Source organism: Nansenia antarctica, assembly GCF_963989245.1.
Source record: "Nansenia antarctica genome assembly, chromosome: 5".
In the NCBI taxonomy this organism is placed as follows: domain Eukaryota; kingdom Metazoa; phylum Chordata; class Actinopteri; order Argentiniformes; family Microstomatidae; genus Nansenia; species Nansenia antarctica.
The window spans coordinates 62,223,822-62,243,463 of record NC_137690.1 but is presented as its reverse complement, the minus strand read 5'-3'; the positions used below and the strand labels follow the sequence as shown (position 1 = coordinate 62,243,463).

The 19,642-nt window shown below is 41.4% G+C and overlaps 1 protein-coding gene across 1 annotated transcript in view; it reads right to left on the bottom strand.

Annotated features, from left to right (window-relative positions):
* Positions 1-19,642, bottom strand: part of gabbr2 (gamma-aminobutyric acid (GABA) B receptor, 2) — a gene marked incomplete at both ends in the record, with an annotated part of 193,725 nt that overhangs the window by 119,491 nt on the left and 54,592 nt on the right. The window contains one exon of the mRNA XM_080530897.1: positions 14,857-14,994. Within this exon, the coding sequence (XP_080387023.1) occupies positions 14,857-14,994 (138 nt within the window). The remainder of the gene's footprint in view (positions 1-14,856; positions 14,995-19,642) is intronic.

Here is a 19,642-nt window from a genome sequence, read left to right as displayed (position 1 = left end):
GAGTGTAGAGCTGCCATCTTGCTGTCATGCTATTGTGTTTCAGGGAGAGGGACTTCTCTCTTTTCCATAACCGCTGCACATGGATTCCCTAGGCACTGGTGACAGCTAAAGCAACAATTTTCTCTCAGATTACAGCGTAGACATACTACAGCATCTTCAACGAGCCTAATGGACTCATAACAATTTTTTTTATTTAAGAGCCACTTACAAGTCTGCAGGTTTTCATTTGGGAAAATAGCCTAAACATTTAAAATGCTGCAAAAAGCTTTTTTCCACTGTAGTGTACTCAGTGTTGGCGAGTAGTTCCACTACATGTAGCTCAACTATTAGTTTAACTACATTTTGCTGTAGCTGGGTGGTAGGTAAACTAAATTCAAATTCTAGTAGTATTTTCAGTAGTTAACTTCTTGTTCGCCGTGTAGCAGTGTAGTGAGCTCCTGTAGCTACTTAGTACATTTTCCCACCAAAACCAAAAAAGGAAATAGGAATTCAGCTATTATTCCAGATCTTGAACTTTAAATGTCTCTGTGATTTATTCCCTCACTGCTTCCCGTGTCCGCACTTTGCTCCACCTCACTTGTTTTTATCTTTCAGAGCGTTTCGGGTGTTCAGTTTCTGTCACCAGGGCTAGTCGTCTTTCAGTAACTGACTGTCGTGTGTTAGACAGAGCAGCTTCGATGTAGCTTTAGTTTGACAAACTATTATGTCTCTCGAGGGTAGCTTTAGTGTAGTGCAACTTCTTCCCTTCTACACTAATTGGTCATTTTAGTTCAAAACATTTTCAGAGCAGCTTCCCCAATGCTTACTATACTACTACATAATTCTTGTCAAAAGTAAATAATAATAACAACAATAATAATAATAATAATAATCTCTACTGTGAATCAACATTGTGGTAAAGCATACACTGTACTGTAGATTATACTACATACATTATACTGTAGTGACAATGCAATGCATTGCATCACCTTTGGCTCGCCAGCTTTGCGTTGTAAAACACCACTCATATCTTCCCCTGCCTTAATTAGAAAATGGGACTTTATTGTGCCAAACGCTCTGCAGTACTCTGCCAATTATCTGACTTCCTGTTTGTTTGCCCCTAGGGTTCAGAGGCACTTTGAAAAGGAATACCCTTTCTACTTAGAGACAGAGAGAGAGAGAGAGAGAAATATGTGTGTGTGTGTGTGTGTGTGTGTGTGTGTGTGTGCGTGTGTGTGTCTGTGTGTGTGTGTGTGTGTGTGTGTGTGTGTGTGTGTGTGTGTGTGTGTGTGTGTGTGTGTGCGTGCGTGCGTGCGTGCATGCCCTTACACTGTATGTGTGTGTTTGTGTGTTTGTTTGTCTTGATTGTCTGTCTGAGTCTTTGTGGACAGGCACAGCTGTTCAAAGAGGACACCAACTGTCAGAGGGATTTTTGATTGACTAGGAGGAGCTGAGCTGTTTGCCAATCTATCCCTATCTTTCTGCAACGGCAAGTAACGACTGTTTGAAAATCAAGTCACACAGGCTGCTCTGTAAATCTGCCCGCTGACCAGGCCCGGGGCTCAAGACAAAGACAGGGAAGGAAACAGGACTCCCATGTTTTTGTTTGTACTATTTGCCAAACAAAAAAGAGAAAGATTTCACCACATTACAGAAACCTTGTCCCCACTGGGCCAAATTCCAACTTCTAACTTCCGATCCACATTTGTACTGCAGTGACCCTAATAAGTTCACATAAATCATGCGGTAATGTCAATGGGGGGATTTGCCCACAGCGTACAATTGTTTTGTTGGTTACTGTGCTGTCCTGGGAGTGAAGGTACAAAACTTTCACACACACACACACACACACACGGGCGCACACACACACACACACACACACACACACACACAAACACACCACGGTCAGAACACCACAGGGCCAGTGGTTCTGTCTCACTCTCATGTTCATTATCAGTAGAAAGGTAGGTTGAACATGTAAGTGAAATACTTTATATACAGTTCATAGGCTAATCAGGAGAGGCTTAGCTCTGGTTCAGAAGGCATGGTTCAAGGCATTACTAGTCATTGCAGCACTTAAACATCATACATGCCTGCTTCTTCTCAGAATGTTGTGTCCTCTAAACATGTCCATACTGTTTGTTACATATATGGCAATACCGTTGCCGCAAAACTGCGACACTTTAAATGAATGTGCAATAACACTATGTGCAATATGACAACCCTAGTCGTCTATCTGTACAGTACAGTATAGTGGATAGTGTACATAGCCTTTATTTATGTAAACCAGCTCCTTCCCTTCTTGTGTTTTTTTTTCTTTTTTTTCTTTCCTAACACCATCATTCATTCATTCAAGACTTATCATATTGGATTCGTTATGGGAGACCAAAAAGGGGGTATTTTAATGACGACCATAGAGATAGCCTCTGAATGGAAATAGCATTGAGCTCAAATTCAACATCAAAGAGCCTTTAAGATTCCGCACCCTGATGTCCGATGAAGTGAAATAGGATAGTGTGAGTAGGGCTGTGACGGCTACAAGGTGATCGTCGGTTACATGGATATACCAGGACGTGCAAATGAATGAGTGTCAATGAATGATTAGTCATTGTTGTTGCTATCGTAATCCATAATCCATCCATCTATCAAACTGTCTCCATCTCCTCCCAAAAGGAGCACATTTTCACTTTCACTATCGAGTTAACTTTTGGCACCTTTTGCGTTTGATTTGTGCACTTTCTTGTATGCCTGACGTTCTTGCTTTCTTTAAAATAAACAAACATATCTTCTATTTAAAAAAAATGTATGTGTATGACTACTCATTAGTTCAGTCATAGCAACAACAGTCCACCACGAGGTGCCAGTATTGTGGCTCTAAACTCGTTAAGCGTGGGGAAAGGTAAAACCAATCAACAACCTTACTTGGGCAGAGCTCCAAAAAAAACGAATTCTGTTTTTCCCTCAGGTCTTCTTCCATTTTATTCAATGTTGCAAACGAGCATCATCGGCCACAACTCTCTCCAAAAAACAGTCCGACCCGGATGGGAAAAATCAACGGACATAACGACAGACAACCATTCTACAGGCATGGGGGTGGGGGAGGCTTCTTGGAGAGTAACATCCAATAAAATTGCCGGACAACAACGCGATTTAGAGATCTGGCTACGCAAGACACATGCTCAAATTTGGGTTCTGAAATTCTAAGCTGTATTGGAATGCTAATTGTAAGATGTATTTCAGAGATACCAATGGGGGAGAGTCAGCCTCAGACAAGCATAGGCTATTTAAGGGCCTAAAGATCCTAAAGATCCATAGAGACCTACTATGGAAATCCACTCACATAATTACTACGAGAGGTACTCCCTTGATGGAGGGAGGAGAGGGGAAGTTGGGAAAGGGGTTTGAGCTTTTACCTCTCTCACACACACACACACACACACACACACACACACACACACACACACACATTACACTCTCTATCTCCCTCTCACTCTCTTTCTCTCTCTCTCTCTCTCTCTCTCTCTCTCTCTCTGTGAATGGGAGTTTATGTTACAGATATTAGTGGACTGTGTCAGACAGTTAAACTGGCTTTTATCGATCTCCAGCTTCAATCTCCAAGAGCTGTTTTTTTAATGGGCTGTAATGGAACTAGCTGCTCTTTCATGTCTGCCTGCACTCCAAACCCGCCCATGTTGTCTGATATCATTTTAAATGTCCACTTAATGTGAGCTTTGGAAAAAGCTTTATTTTGATTTCTGTCAAGCCATCCACATCCTGATATTTACCTTCATACCTTTGATGAAGAATATATTGAGAGACCATTGTTTCCCCCTGGATGTACACAAAAATGATTAGGTTTTATTACTGAGTTATGTTTTGGACATTATCAAATCAATGGAATACTGCACTAAACGGTGCAGATAAACCAGTGACTTATCATCTTGCTTACAGATATGAACAACAACAGAGTTCGAATTTGCCAAGAATGCCTTTTTTGGCTCTTCCCAATTTGCGCCCTCCCTTGAAGTAGGAAGTTGCCAAAATGACAGTATGTGTAATGATGTCGTATGCTAAGTTAACCTTTAATGGCTAGTGCAAGGTCAGGTGAAATCATTTAAGAGCCACAGTGGGGGTGAGAATTACAACATTTCAAGATCAGAAACAAGGAATAGTAAGGTGTCAAACCAAGGAGGCAGAGGGAATGGCAACATTCATGGTGTGATTATACTGTAGCTCCCTGTGTCACAGACATACCTTTTCTCTCAAGGGAGGATCAGATGGGGGAAGTTGCTGGCTGGCAGAGCCCCTAATTTGCGTTTGCAGTGTGGAATTAATTGTATCGCTGACATCTCCCTGACGGTGCTGCATGTTAATGTGGCTGCTTTAAAACAGCGAATTACTAATGTGTTGTGGAAACACTGGTAATTTTCAGACTCGCTCAGGGTGTTTTATCTCTACTCTACCACGTGTTGCAAAAACAAAGCTCTCTCTCTCTCTCCATCCCTCTCTCTCTACCTTTCCTGTTCTCACTCTTCTTACCTCTCTCCCTCTCTTTCCCATTCTCTCTCTCTCTCTCTCTCTCTCTCTCCCTCTCCCTAGGTCTCTCTCTTCTCTCTGTGAGTCACAGTATATTATGACAGTAGGCTGTGACTCTTTCATGTTCCTCCACGCTACAGGCATGTTGCATCATCAACAGGCTCATTTGAATATGAGTCTCACCATTTCAAATTCTAATTTAAACTTGGTACTGTTTATCCTCTCTGTTATTCATTTGAACATGCGCAATTTAAGAGCCAACCTACAGGGTGTCACAGATTAGCCTACAGTGTGTGGCCTATTAGGTAAGGCTTGCATATGATACATACATTGTCTAACTGCATACAGGTGCCTGTCAGATTTATAATTACTCTATGGAGAACTCATTGAATTGAGCGGCCACTGTAATTTTCGAAAACAACAACCACTGTTTTTGGCAGGATGTGACAGGATGTTTTGTGTTAATATTGAAATGACTAGAATTAACTGAACAGAGATGTGTTGCTTTATCACAATACAAGAAACAAACACAAAAGATAGCTACTAGCACTACCAACTTGTAGCAATACAACAGCTGGGGAAATTTGTTTTGGCATCAGAAAGGGATTCACATGGCATCTAAATGCATCTGAGTTTGATTAATTAAAGTAAATTAATTTTGGATAGGAATTAATTACAAATTCTATTTATCATCGCATTTCCTTGTTCAAAGCCCTCTTTCCCAGAACTAAATGATGCATAGCCCAGCTAGCTCTTCAAAGTGGTGTGGTGTATGTGACCTAAATAAGCCATATCAAAGCAAAAACCCAAAAGAGAAGAGGAAAAACCAGATTTGGGGAGGGAAAAATGCAAGTCTTACTAACAGACTTAGCATGTTTGAAATCCCTAAAATAACATCAAGACAAGATACAAAGATTAGCATTTCTTGTTAGTAAAGGGCGGCTGGCACATGGTCATGCAAGCACAGTGTATCTCCCTGATTAAAAATACCCCAACAACAACAACAAGAATATGGACCCTGGGTGTAATTCAGCGTTTTTTCATCTTGTATTCCTTTTCACTTGTACTCCAAGACCCCTGTGTCAGGGGGAATCTGACAACCAAGAAGGAGGATTTCCTTTGGTTGTTATCTGTGAAGCAGAGCCAAAAAGGAAGCCCCTCTAATTACATTGCACCGACGTTCTCATTGAATGGATAAGAGATATCACATACATGTTTATGGGAACATGTGATGCTAGAGGTGGCATCTCTTTACCAGTAAGTGTGCAAATGTTTTTAATTAGCAAATCACTGTGTTTCCTGTAAATTCGTACGACAGCTGGGAGAGATGGTAACAACACACAGCGCGTAGATCTACGCCAGCTCGATAGACACATTCAAGGCCCTGAAAAGCTTGCTAATGGTTTGTTCCCTCTCTTTCAGTCCCATTTTGCTCTCAGCAAAAGAGAAAGCAAGGCGATGCTCTCCTGATATCGGTATTGTGTCTTATTTACAATTAGCGTTCCTGAATGTCAACACATTTTGGGTAAGAGCGCATCAGTCGCGATCATCAGTCCCGTTCAAAGCCCTGCAGGAGTTGGAGCCGTAACCAAGAGGAAAGCAATTAGCTGGAATGCCATTGACACAGAGAGCAGGGTCTATTATTAAAATGTAGTTTGACGTTCCTCCAGTGCCAGTGTGTGAATAGTAACAACAAGCCGTCTGATTGGTTGCGTCCAGAGGTTGGGGTTACAGCACTACTTCCTGTGTCCTCTGGGGTCTTGACTCAGAGCATAGAGACGGTATGAGAGTCAGCACTAATTGCTTCTCTTAACTGTCCAGTCGTTCCCCCTGCAGCCATGTTCTGACTCATACAGACAGAGTAGCTGGGCCTGGGCTGTGGATCTCATAACGTCAACACTCCAGGTCAATGCACTGTGTCGTGTTTTTTTGATTAACAAGTTGGAAGCGACAGGCCTAGAACATTAGCCTCACGTAAGCCATCTCATTTAACAAAGCGGAAGAAATTATTCGTGAAGCACACCTTCAGTACTGTATGTGAACCTCATTACAAAGAGTTTATGCAGTATGATAGGTTAGAAGTGTAAACAAAAAGTTAGATACTGCACTATACTTTCACTTGACTTTGAGATAGATACAAACACACAGTACAGTGAGTGAGTCCTCTCCTTGGGTCATGCCAATTGTGATGCTTCGGGCATCCTCCTCTCTGTCCAGCCTGTGATTCCAGCGTAAATTTTGCAAACATGAAAAATGGATACAGTACAAGAAAGGGTTTGACATAAGCTGAGCAGAATACCGCATCAGCAGTGCATGTTTTATTGAATAGTTTAGAATAGCACTCAAAGGCATCACAGAAAAAGACCTGGATGTCTTCCAAAAAAGAGAATAGCATTGATGTCTTAATGTCAGAAAGAATGGGGAGAAGCAGGGATGAGGGCTTTTTGTATTTCTCTACTTTACCTTGCTTATTAAATCAGCTACGACCAAACTCAAATGAATAGAAATGGTTCCTGTTTCTAAACATGATCTCAATTACATGCTTTACCCAAAATGCCTTGAAATAGATCCTTTACTGAACTGTTCAGCAGAACTTACGGACATACATACAGACATACTCACAGACTTACAGAACTTAGTCTGGCTTGTACAACACAACTATGCATGGTGCAACCCTGGTCTTCTACAGAGAGCCGATCACACCTTTCTGTTTACCTTATTAGGATCTATGACACATCATAATCGAGTGCCGTAGTGTTGTATCAAGGCTGGGTTATTATTATAACTTATTCATGACTCTGTTTTGAAGGTGTTATAAGCAGGGTGTAAACAATGTATTACCCAATGACTGGCAGGAATCAGTGAAGGCCAAAGTGAATTGCTGCATGACGATACCGAGAAAGGAGGAACACAGGGTTGCAGAGTGGTATTGTATTCCTAGCCTGCATATTGGCAACCTATGAAATATCAATGTCTTGCAAAAAAAGAGCACCTATCCACCATTTTGTCCCTGCAAATGACATGGCGCAAATTATCAAGAAGCATAATTTTTCATTACACACTCAACACGGCTGAAAATGAACAGTGCCTCCGCTAATAGATCTAATTGGCGACTGAGAGGTCGGCAGAATCTATGAGGGCATTTCCCCGGCAGTTGATGAGCCATTTACACAGAATAGAGAAGTCGTACTTGGAGACAATGGAACGGTTCTATTCTGAGAAATGATGAGTCGATGGAGCTAGGCAGCAGGCAGGCTCATATCTGGACTAGGCCTCCACCAGGAGTCTTCTGCCAGCAGTGTTTAAAGGGCAAGCCAAACGTTTGTGTAACATCATGAAGAGCTGGCCTATCGAATTCCTCTATCGAGGCTGCCAACAATATGGTTACATTGTTCCATCGTTTTACCAAATAAAAACAACAAGACAACAAACTAGGTTTATGATGGAAAAATGTATTGGGAAATGTCTTGACTCTCTTTCGGTTCATACTCATTGTCTGTTCTCTGTCTCTTTGTCTATCCCTCCAACTTTCCACTTTCCACTTTCACCATCTGTCTGTTTGCCTTCTTAGCATTCTCCTCTCTCATGTAGTCATCTTGGCACATACTATATAATACAACACTATAAAGAGTATTTGGGAGCTGAACAGAGCTGGGGAATTAGCCTGTATCACCAACTAATGATCCACTCCAACGACATGGGACATGAGTCACAATCAGGATGTGATGTGTGTGTGTGCGTGTGTGTGTGTGTGTGTGTGTGTGTGTGTGTGTGTGTGTGTGTGCGTGCGTGCGTGCGTGCGTGCGTGTGTGTGTGTGTGTGTGTGTGTGTGTGTATCGTGACGTTAGAATTATAAGGTTCTATCTCCATTTTTGTCAAAATTTAGTTTTTTACATAATCTGATCCATTAGGTGTTTATTAATGCCTGTGTGGTGTTATTTTTTTTAAATGTTGACATTTTTGAGTTAGTAATTCATAAAATACAATGGTTCCATCTCACAAAACATAATGGAATGTAAAAACTTTGACGCTCAATATCTCTGAACTACCCTAAACGGAGATAGAACCTTATAATTCTAAGCTCACGGTATGAGTGTGTGTGTGTGTGTGTGTGTGTGTGTGTGTGTGTGTGTGTGTGTGTGTGTGCGTGTGTGTATGTGCATGTGAGTGCAAGTGTATTCATGTGTCCTAGTGTGTGTGCACCAGGGTTTCCGTTAGAAAACTTTGCCGTCGGACATCGTGTCCGGGAAGAATTCGATTTACCGGACAAACGTGATATATTCCGGTCATCATATTAAAATATAACATTTTTTTTTTTTTAATCATATTTTTTTTCTTCAAAATCGAATATAGCTGTTTGTCGCGGTGATTACTGTTGTGTAGCGGCCTATATATGCCATTTAATGTCTATTTCTCATCCGATACGATTAGATGCGAGCTATATAATATATAATAATATAACATGATTTGACGCATGCGCGCTATGCCATGCGTCAAATCCAGCGCTGAACGGGTCCAGCGCTGAACGGGCGCCTCACTGGGAACTGAACAGACAGCATCGATCAATGAACGGACTCCACATTACGTTAACTGAAGTTTGTTAAATTGTTTGGGATTAATGTGAGTTTTCTATTTTCTCTTTCCAGTTTTACCCTTTTTTTAAAATCAATAAAACAACGTCATTTCTATAAGTCTCGCTGGTTGGGAAGGCATTTCGTTTAACTCGGGAGTATGACAATGGGAAGAACATAACTGTTTATTGAGAAACAATTGATAGGCAGTCTGGGATACGTATATAAAGAAATACCACAATGTCTAGATGTATAACATTTTATTGAACAGTAACAGTGCAAGCATGTAGGCTTCTGGCGTGACACGGCTAGCCTAATTTCCGTTCATATGCCTTTTATCAGATAAAATAAAATAGAATAAAACTCTTTGAAAATAAATAGGCTTTAAATTAACTTGCAATGCGTATGTATAGGCTAATTTCCGTTCGATGTTACAGCCTAGGCCTATCGCCTATGCCTTTTCTCAGATAGATAGGGGATAGCCTTAAATAAAATAGCCTGACCTGATAGCTGAGAGTGCAGCTTATTGTTAGCCGTTGCATTAGCCTGCTCACAGTGGCCTTGCATAGCGGTTTGCTGTTGCCTCAAACTGACCGCCGATATGTGGTCACTGCACCGACTGTGATCAGTGAGAGCCGACATTCTCATATTAGTTGCTCCTCTCGTGAATCCATTATTCCTCCCCGATGTTTCGCACGGTGAGCAGAACATTTTTCCGGCTTCCTCATCTAAACGCAGCCAGGGGAAAGTTTTTTTCCATTCAACTCTGAATCCACGAGACTTCTTGGCTGGAGGAGCCACGACGGCGTCAGCCGCTGCGGCCTCCATCTCTTCAGAGTCAGACTTCTCCTCAGGCTCAGACTCATTGTTGCTTGGCTTCATGAAATAATTGCTAAGCTTACTTTGTTTTGCCATCTTTCCATTAATTTAATCGCTCGCTATGGTGCACTTTGAGCTGCAACGTTTGCGTATTACTATGGTGGACGGGTTGGCAGGGTTGCCAGATAGGCATGGGTTACCGCCGAATGGGCTACTGTGTTTAAGCGGTAATAGACTGGTTAAGCTGTAATCCCATCTGGCATCAATCCCATGTGGCACCTGTGCGCTGTTTCGCATAGGCCGGCCTACACATTAGGAGTCATCATCATGCCGGTGTCAAATCATATCATAATAAAAGAAATACATAGCCTATATATTCGTCTTTTTTAAAATAGAAGGAATCAGAATGTGAACTTTAGCGAATTGTATTCAAAGGGAATTATTTTCACCGGACAATATGTCCGACGACTTTTCAATTTGTCGGACTTCAACAAATTTTACCGGACAAAGACCGGTAATTGCCGGTTAACGGAAACCCAGGTGTGCACATGTAGGTATATTTGCCTTAGTACTGTTCATCATCTCTGTTATTCATTTGAATATGCGTAATTTAAGAGCCAACCTAGCCGCAGAAACCGATTAGCCTACAGTGTGTGGTGCCGCCTGCAGCATTTTGACATCCAGAGATTACAGCATGGGTCTTTTTGAGCATGGGTCTGTCTACAGGGTTAGGTATTATTATTACTTCAAATCAATCCTTTATTTCAAGCCGCCTTTATGTCTTCACTATATTTGATAGTGTACAAATGTATTTACCATTACACATTATAAGCCACCAATATTTATTTTCTTGCTTATATTTTATAGTGTAAAAATATCAGTCACACAGCCTGAATAAACTATTTAGGAATGGTGAAACTTTGACATGTAATAACAGTCACAAGTCAATATTTCCTATAGCCTACAGTAGCCTACATTTGATACTGTAAACATAAATCATTTTAGAAATGAACGAACTTTGATGTAGGCTAAGTCTAAAATGATGAGTACAGACAAGAGACCACCAGGTAATTATTAGCCTATGTTTTCATTTGTATGTATAGGCCTATGGTAACCAAGCTACTGTAAATATTCAAGACAAACCTTTCCCCGGGTCAAGGGAAATAATTCTGTTAATAATTAATTAATAATAATTCCAAATCGACGGGTGCAGATCAGAACATGTTCTCTCAATATCACTGTAATAGGCTACTATTAAAATGACTCTAAATGTGGGCAATGGAACATTATATTGGTAAAGAAATGTTAATGGTTTCTACACTTCTAAATGCCTCTATTTTTTAGGCAGAGTGTGTTCATGCAGCTTCATAGATTCATACAGCCCTCAGAAATAAAACAAAATATTGCCAACTGTGTTTCTGTGCACTGAAATAGGCACTCTGTGCGCTTAATAGGCATACACTCGGATAGTCCTTCACCGAGATGTTCTGTAAACAAGATAGCCAACGCTCAAATACTCTTGACACTGCAATCTCTGAACGTCCAATGCTGCACGTGGTAATAGGCCACACTCCATAATCGTTTTGCACGGCTAAGGGGATGTAACCAACATCCAGACATCCAGACAGAATATCCCTGGCTTTCAGTACAAGGTCAAAAACCTATTCTAGCGTTTCCCCTCCAGTCTCTCTCTTTTTTTCCTTCAGCCATAATGGAAATGTATAGAACAATATGTTTCTATTTCTACACAGGATGTAGGATATGCTAATGTCTATAAATAAATAATAAACATCCCACACATTCCCCTCTCCTTGCTAGCTCTCTCTCTCTCTCCTGACAGAGCCTTAGAAGGCTACAGTATATCATATAGATGAGAGTGGTGATGCGCCTCCCACTGCTCTTGACGTCAGAGGCGAACGCTGTGTCTGCTAGCGTACGTCTGCAGCATCCCGGGCCCTGGCACAGCCTCCCTCCGCTGGGAGCATATGAAAGTCGACCGGCTCAGATGGAGAGATGGAGAGCCAGAGCATCACACAATCTGGATCCTACACAGGGACCAGTAGAGAAGCAACTTCCTCACAACGAAGAAGAATGAGGATATAAGGATATAAGGATGGATGAGCGGTGTTCAAATGGATTTAACTAGATTACCGTTTACTTTACTAAGGAAGAAGTTGGACGACACTAACGCTACCCTTAAGAGAAATGTAGTTTGTCTAACTGAAGCTACTTTGAAAAAGTAGTTCACTACATTGAAAGTGCTTCATCCAACACACAACAGTCAGCTTCTGAAAGATGACCAGTCACTATGACAACAACTGAAATGTTCTGGAATCACTGTGGTGAAGTGGGGCAAAGTGGGGAGATGAGAAACAGTGAGGTAATAAACAATAGGGGTATTTGAAGTTAAGTCTGTAATAGTTAAATTCCTTTTTTAGTTTTTTTTTGGGGGGGGGTGAAGTGAGTAGTGACAGTAGCTCACTACCCTGCTACAGTACATGGCAAAAAGGTAGTTCACTACTGAAAACACTAAATACAGTAGCTCACTACTGAAGATCTGAATTTAGTTTAACTGCCACCAAGCTACAGAAAGATTTAATTAAACTAATACATGTAGTGGAACTATTCCCAACACTGGAGATACTATACTGTATGCTATACTAAGTATATACTATATATATGTATGCTATACTATATAGATACAGTATATATGTTACGGTACATGTGGGAAAACTAGGGCTAGGGTTAGGTGCTAGGGTGCTAGGGTTAAGGTTAGGGTTAAGGTTAGGGGTAGGGTTAGGGTTAGGGTTAGGATTAGGGTTAGGGTTAGACATGCCAGCATGTACCAAGTCGACGTAGCACCTAACCCTAACCCTAGTTTTCCCACATGTACCGTATTCCCACATGTACCGTAACATACTAACTATTCTAATCACTGACCTGAAGCAGGGAAGAGAGTGCCAAATGATCAAACATGAAGTGGTGCCAGTCCTGTGAGTGTGCAAGGTGTAGGAATGGATGAGAGCAGTCCTGGAACACTGAGGGTCTTTTTTGGGCCGGTTTCCATCCGGTTTGAGTTGGCTCATTTGCGGAAACAAAAAGTTATGTTATCCACCAGCATTTTCTCAAGAAAACTCTTGAAGTGAATCATTCGACTCTGTGACTCGGGGTCAAAATGGACATAAGTAAAGATGTTGAGAATTGTCTCATCCTGATCTTAGAGAACAGCACAGGGCATAGTGAAGCACCACTTCCTCATAATTCATAATTAAAATTAATGCATAATAGTCACCACCGTTCCATGTTTCCAGATGGCCTCCATCAACAAAATGGTCTCAAAATAAAACTGCACACGAACATGTAGTTGGATCATGTGTCAGTGCACCGCCAAAATATGCCTCACAATTATAGCTTTTAGTAAGCAGACACTTGTTTGTTTTGTATTATGGACAAGATTGAAGGAATCTGTTTTTCTTTTCTTGTTATGTCACTAATAGTCACTAATTGCTATCTGGTAATTAGAGAAAACTAGATCTGCCCCCTATACTTTTGAAGGAGCCTCTCGGTTGCTTGTGGGAACAGCCGTGGCTTTTCTCAACAGTGACTGGGAGTCTTTAAGCACTCCTCTTTAAAGGTGCAATCCCAGTGATTTTACAATCATTCACTGTTCTATTTCTCCCCAACCGCTTGCCATGCCATATCATCTTGAGGATCTTGAGTTTTAGATCAAACTCACATGAAGCTGTATTTGTGTTAGTGATCGTGATGGTGTGCTGAAGATTTTTTTACCATTTACCATCTGAAGTGAGTCAGCCACAATGCTATGGTGCTCATGGGACATAGTGTACATACTGTACATACTGAGATTGCTCTTTGGGAGAGGAAGATTGCTACTGCTCCACACACAAGTAATCACAACCAAACATGTGTTGGTAAAAATACAGCGGGGAGAAAAATGGCATGAGTGATAGAGAGAGAGAGAGAGAGAGAGAGAGAGAGAGAGAGAGAGAGAGAGAGAGAGAGAGAGAGAGAGAGAGAGAGAGAGAGAGAGAGAATGCTTCCTCATTGTGCTTTTGATTATGTTCTTTTGTGACAAATGACTATTAAGATCAATTGACATTTGATTGATGGACTGATATTGATACTGATTATGGTTATGCAGGAACATAATGAGCATCCCTCATTCCAAAACCCCTGGTTCAACATCCTTCCTGAAGACCACAACTTGACAGCATCCAGACAAATCAAAAACAGTTCCGTAATATTGGTGCAAAGAAATATTTCACTGAGTGTGACATACAGTTCAAAATAGAGGCACTTGAGTTGTGTAATCTCAGCATAGTCCAAGGCCTGCTACACTCCTTATCTACAGTGTATGAAGCCTTGTGCAGATTTGCAGACAGTAGAGATGTACTTGTACTCGTTAATGGTGCAACGCAATTCTGTACAACATTCTGAGAGAGAGTTCGCAATGACTCCGGAGGTCAAAAGTTTACCTGATGTAGAGCTGTCTCTTTTCAATGCCTGTGGCCAGCTACAGTATGACTCCTGAAATGTTAATGACTATAATGCATGTGTGTAATGGCATGTGTGTAATGGTTATGAAAGTTATACTGTCACAGGGCAAACATGGACTCTCTCATTTCATATTTTTTACACTACCAAATCATTGGTGATAAAAGTAGCAAAGAGAAGCAGGGGGTTACTAGTATATTTGGGGGGTAAGGGAGACGGTCACACACACACACACACACACACACACACACACGCATACACACACACACACACACACACACACACACACACATACACCAACTCACACCTCAGAATAAACTCACAAACTCTCCAATTTGTCCAACCTCACACGAAATGAACAGAACAGCATCCAACCACAAGTAGTGTAGGTAGAAACCATGGTGATCCACCATCAGACAGGACCATGTTGTCTCACCTGCACCAGGTTCCACCCCTCCAGTGACTCAGCGATAATAGACGTGACTGATGGACACACCCCTCCGAAGATCATCAGATGTTTGGGACCGTAGCATATCGCATCGAAGAAGGCCCTCAACCCCTTGGCGTTATCACACTGTGGAAAGAGAGAGGTTTTTAGAGAGGGTGAGGGTAAGGGAGAGAGGACAGCAAAGGGAAAGAGAGAGAGAGAGAGAGAGATAGAGAAAAACTCTTTTTAAAATGCTGCATTATATATTCTGTGGCTATTCTGAGATAGGAAGAAGCTGGCACGCAACAGTGGAAGTAGAAGTACAACATTCATTTGACTCTACATACTGTACACCTGATAAGGAAAAACTAATAATTTGTAGTGGGCAGAGAATCTACAGTACACTATTATACAGTACACATACACTATGCAAAATAGTGTGTGACCCGTAGGTACTGTACAGTTCTGGCACTGAACATTCTGTTCCTGGTGACTAGACACTGAATATAGAAATGTAATACATTGCTCTATAGTATGTCACTATAATCTGGTCCAAATGTATTGCAATGAACAATACACATGATGGCTCCCTTGAAATGATGTGTAAGAGTGGATCATTTGACTGCTGCCTGCCTGCTGCGCAACGCAGCCATCTCACATCACTATGGCAACGCTCTTGGCTCTAGAACTGTAGGAGACAGGGTGGGGGGGAGAAGAAGAAGAAAAGATGGAGTAGGTCTATTGATTGCAACATGAGCTCCTAACTGGTTTTGGTCTGATTTCCTGAGTTTGTAATGATATTCCTATCGGCGGTAAACACTTCTCCAGGCCTATTATTGCCACTCAATTCAGGATGTTGATAGAGTCCTGTGCTGAGAGAGTGGCAGGTAGTGTGAAGACTTTGACACAGTCCATCTCCACTTGTGAGGCATTTGACCTTGTTCAGATCGTCTGGGGGGCTGAATGAGTTTTCCTCTGGACCGCATCTCAACTCTCAGTTTCAGCGTTTAAAAATCGAACGCTCAGAAACAACCTTCTTCCTTACATGCTGAACAGGACATTGTCAACACAGCGGCGGCCACTGAGCACTTGAGGTCCGAATTCACATTTGTGTTCCTATCTGAACTGACCTATCAACCTATTATAATAAGAGATACAGTATTCAAATGTATTGTCACTGAACAGAGCAGAAGTACTGAGAGAACGAAAGTCTTGTTCATGCACACGTCTCCCCCCCCAGGGAGAACAGAGCTCTGGGTTCAGGGTCAGCCATCTTCGGTGTCCCTGGAGCAGTTAGGGGCTACGTGCCTTGCTCAAGGGCACAACGGCAGTGGTAGGCACCTTAGATGTGATGCCAGTAACTCTACAGTCACCATCACATCTGGCTCCCTCCTGGGGTGGGTATTGAATCAGCGAACTACTGATTGCTGGCCAGCCTCTCTTAACCCTAGGCTACCTAATATTATATAATTATAACAGGGCTTCGTGCTCATATGTTTTTTTTCCAGATTATTAAAGTGTAGATTGTGAGCGTAAGTAAAACACAGGCAAGACAGCTGCTAATAGCAATCAGCTAAGAAGAAACACCGCTATGAACATCTAACTGCCTGTTTAGCACGTAACAACATGCTAAAAACACATAACTACGCATAATTATATTATTACCCAGTCCTTACTTTTGAACAATAACCTAAAACGAAAGTTTGTTTACAAGCCATGTATCACTTATCAGTAGCCTACAGCAGATGAGACTTCAATTCAGTATTTAAGTATTTAGTGACCCTAAAACTGTTTTGTTATATCGAGTGGGCTCTTCAACACTTAAACTTTCGTATGCAAAAAAATGTAGATTCTTTTTTTTTTAAAGAAAGGGGAAAAAATGGTTTTGCTCATTTGCGCAATTTGAGGATTGCCGACATGCAGCCCTTTTTACCAGACCTCATCACATATGTGTGTGCATATGGGTACTATTATATATTCCATTAAACTGAGTCAAAAAATACACATACATATGTATGAGAATGTGGAAAGCCTAGTGTCACGAGAGAGTGTCATGAGAGAGTATGATTATGCTTGGCACATATAAAACAGCAGGTTGAATAAAACAGCAGGCTTTTAAAAAGATATATAATTTACATACGTCCTCATTAATTTGTCTCCAATTGCCCATAACCATGAAACTACAGCAGTATGGAGGTTGGTGTTTTGTTACTATGAAACAGGGAAGTAAGTGTTGAAATCAACCGGTCTGTCAATATTTGAATTCAATGTGATTCTACTCATTACATTTTCTTCAAACTAAGAGGTAAGAGAGAATGTTTAAGTTCCATAACAAAAGCTGCTGTACATATGTAGACTGTATTTCATCATTAACATTTAGGACTTTAACATTAAACATAGGAATAACATTAAAACTCCAGTTCCACCTGCTTACCAAACTCAAAAACGACACCTTCTGTTCACGTTAAGCCTTCTCCTTTTACTAATACTGTCTTCTGAAGCTAATTATTCTTTGTATGTGAAAGAATGCTAACTTGTTGTTGGTGAAATGGTCACAAAACAGACACCAGTTCAGGAGAGCGCAACTTCAGAATGTTCAAAGAGATGTAGAACATCTAACATTTTTGTAGAACAGGTATGAGTGGTTGTCTGTCATGTTGAACATGTCAGCTTGTACACACTCACACATACATGTCTATCTGTAAATGTTTCACTCCAGTAAATGCCCCTAGATGAAACATTCCAGGGAGAGCTCTGAGATGCTGTGGAAAGGCCCCAGGAATCCCACACGTGATCCCAATCCACGCCCCAGCTGTTATCTTTAACGCTGGCCCAATCACAACAAAAAGCCCCCCCCCTTGAACAATTCAAACATAGCCAATCGCTAAGCTGGAGCTATTTTCTTCACATGGAGACAGCTATATTGCTACAAACAGACAGACTGCGGCACGCAGCACAGCTCAAGCTCCCACTCACCATACCATGCGGGCAGGGGGGAAAAAATTTCTGCATTTCTGCAGGATAACAAACATTTTGCAGGAGTCTGTCTGTACGAGAGCCCCTCTCTCTTTCTCGCTTATGCTCTCTCTCTCTCTCTCATTCTCTCTCTCTTTCTTTCTCTCTCTCTCTCTCTGTCTCTCTCTCTCTCTCTCTCTTTCTCTCTCTCTCTTTCTCTCTCTTCTTCTGTCGAGCACACATCCACACAATCTGCCTCTCGCTTGCGGTGCTTTGACCGCCGTGTGTTACCACGGCAACTCGCTCCAACACTTTGAACAGTAAACGAAGGAGGAGGCCGGGGCCAGTGCTTGACAGCTATATTTAGCAGTGATTGGATGGCACAATCAGAGAGTCATTAATCAGAACCTATTCAGCAGTGATGTGCAGGGGTTAATGCTGGACAGAGTGGAGAGAGAGAGAGAGAGAGAGAGAGAGAGAGAGAGAGAGAGAGAGGGAGAGAGAGAGAGAGAGACAGAGAGAGAGAGAGAGAGAGAGAGAGAGAGAGAGAGAGAGAGAGAGAGAGAGGAATGGAGTTTAGAAGGAAGGAGTGCTCATAAAGCCAACCAAGCATCCACCCACAATCATGGCACTCACATCTTTTATGACAGGGCCACGATCCGACTCTCCCTGTAAAGTGCTCTTTAAACCAGATGTGTTTTAAAGGGGCAGTCCAGCCAACTCCAATTGCAATAGATAACAACACACTTCTACTTGATACTATTTCTTGTCTCGCATAACAAAACTGCTTTATCTATGCCTATATTATTCCCGAAAACAGCATGCAGCCTGCTGGAAGTGGTAATATAATTCAGTTATTCACTGAATATGCAACATGAACGTAACGTCACCAAACACATCACGGGCAACCGCAGTAAACACTTCTGCCAGACCTCTGCATAATTAACAACCCAAAATAAAGTAGGCTAACATTACCTCTAGTTTAATGTGAACAAAATGCTTGCTAGATGTATACCTAGCGTATGTTAGCGTGATAGCAGCTGTACTTCGTCAAAAACGTCATGCTTCCCTCCTCAAACCATTGATGAGGATTACTAGCTATCAATTTCCATTAATCCTTTCGTTGACACAGTCTCCTGCTGAAGCTGCTATTTCCATTGCTTCTTTTTTAACACAGATTAAAGTTTCAGATTGTAAATATTGCCCTGACCAGAATTGTACATTAGAAGAGTGGTGTCAATGACAGGGAAAATAGCAGACAAAAATAGGCTGATTATACTCTCAAATAAAACAATAAAACTACCATATTTTGTCAAATCTCTCTCTTTAATTGGTTTAATCATACAACTTTCAGTATCTAGGCTATATAATTAAAATCTAAGCTAGCAATATCTGTCAGACTGGCTATAGGTTTGAAGGAACTATTTGTGTCTCCATAAGCTCTTCTAATACCACTCGGAGCCTGACTATTCCCTGGAGTGGAAACGTTCCATGTCAACATTCCATTGGGTTCATGCCTTCCAGTGGCTAATTAAACTGACCCGCGATGTGAACTAATAATGAGTTGATAACATCACAACGTCACTTGTTACATGGCTCTATGCTTTCTTTCTTTTTTTTTCTTTTTTTTAAAGCTGCTTGTTTGCTTGTTTTAACCTGACTGGGATTTTTTTTATGTATCTCTCATGTGGTTTACTAGTAGCTTGATCGACCTGAAGAAAAACCTCGCTTTTTTGAGCCAGTCATGGGAGGGAAAACTGAAAACTGAGATCATCACATTATTGGTAGATGTGAGACGATGTGACGAAAGCTCACCCTCGCAAAATAAATCAGACCGCTT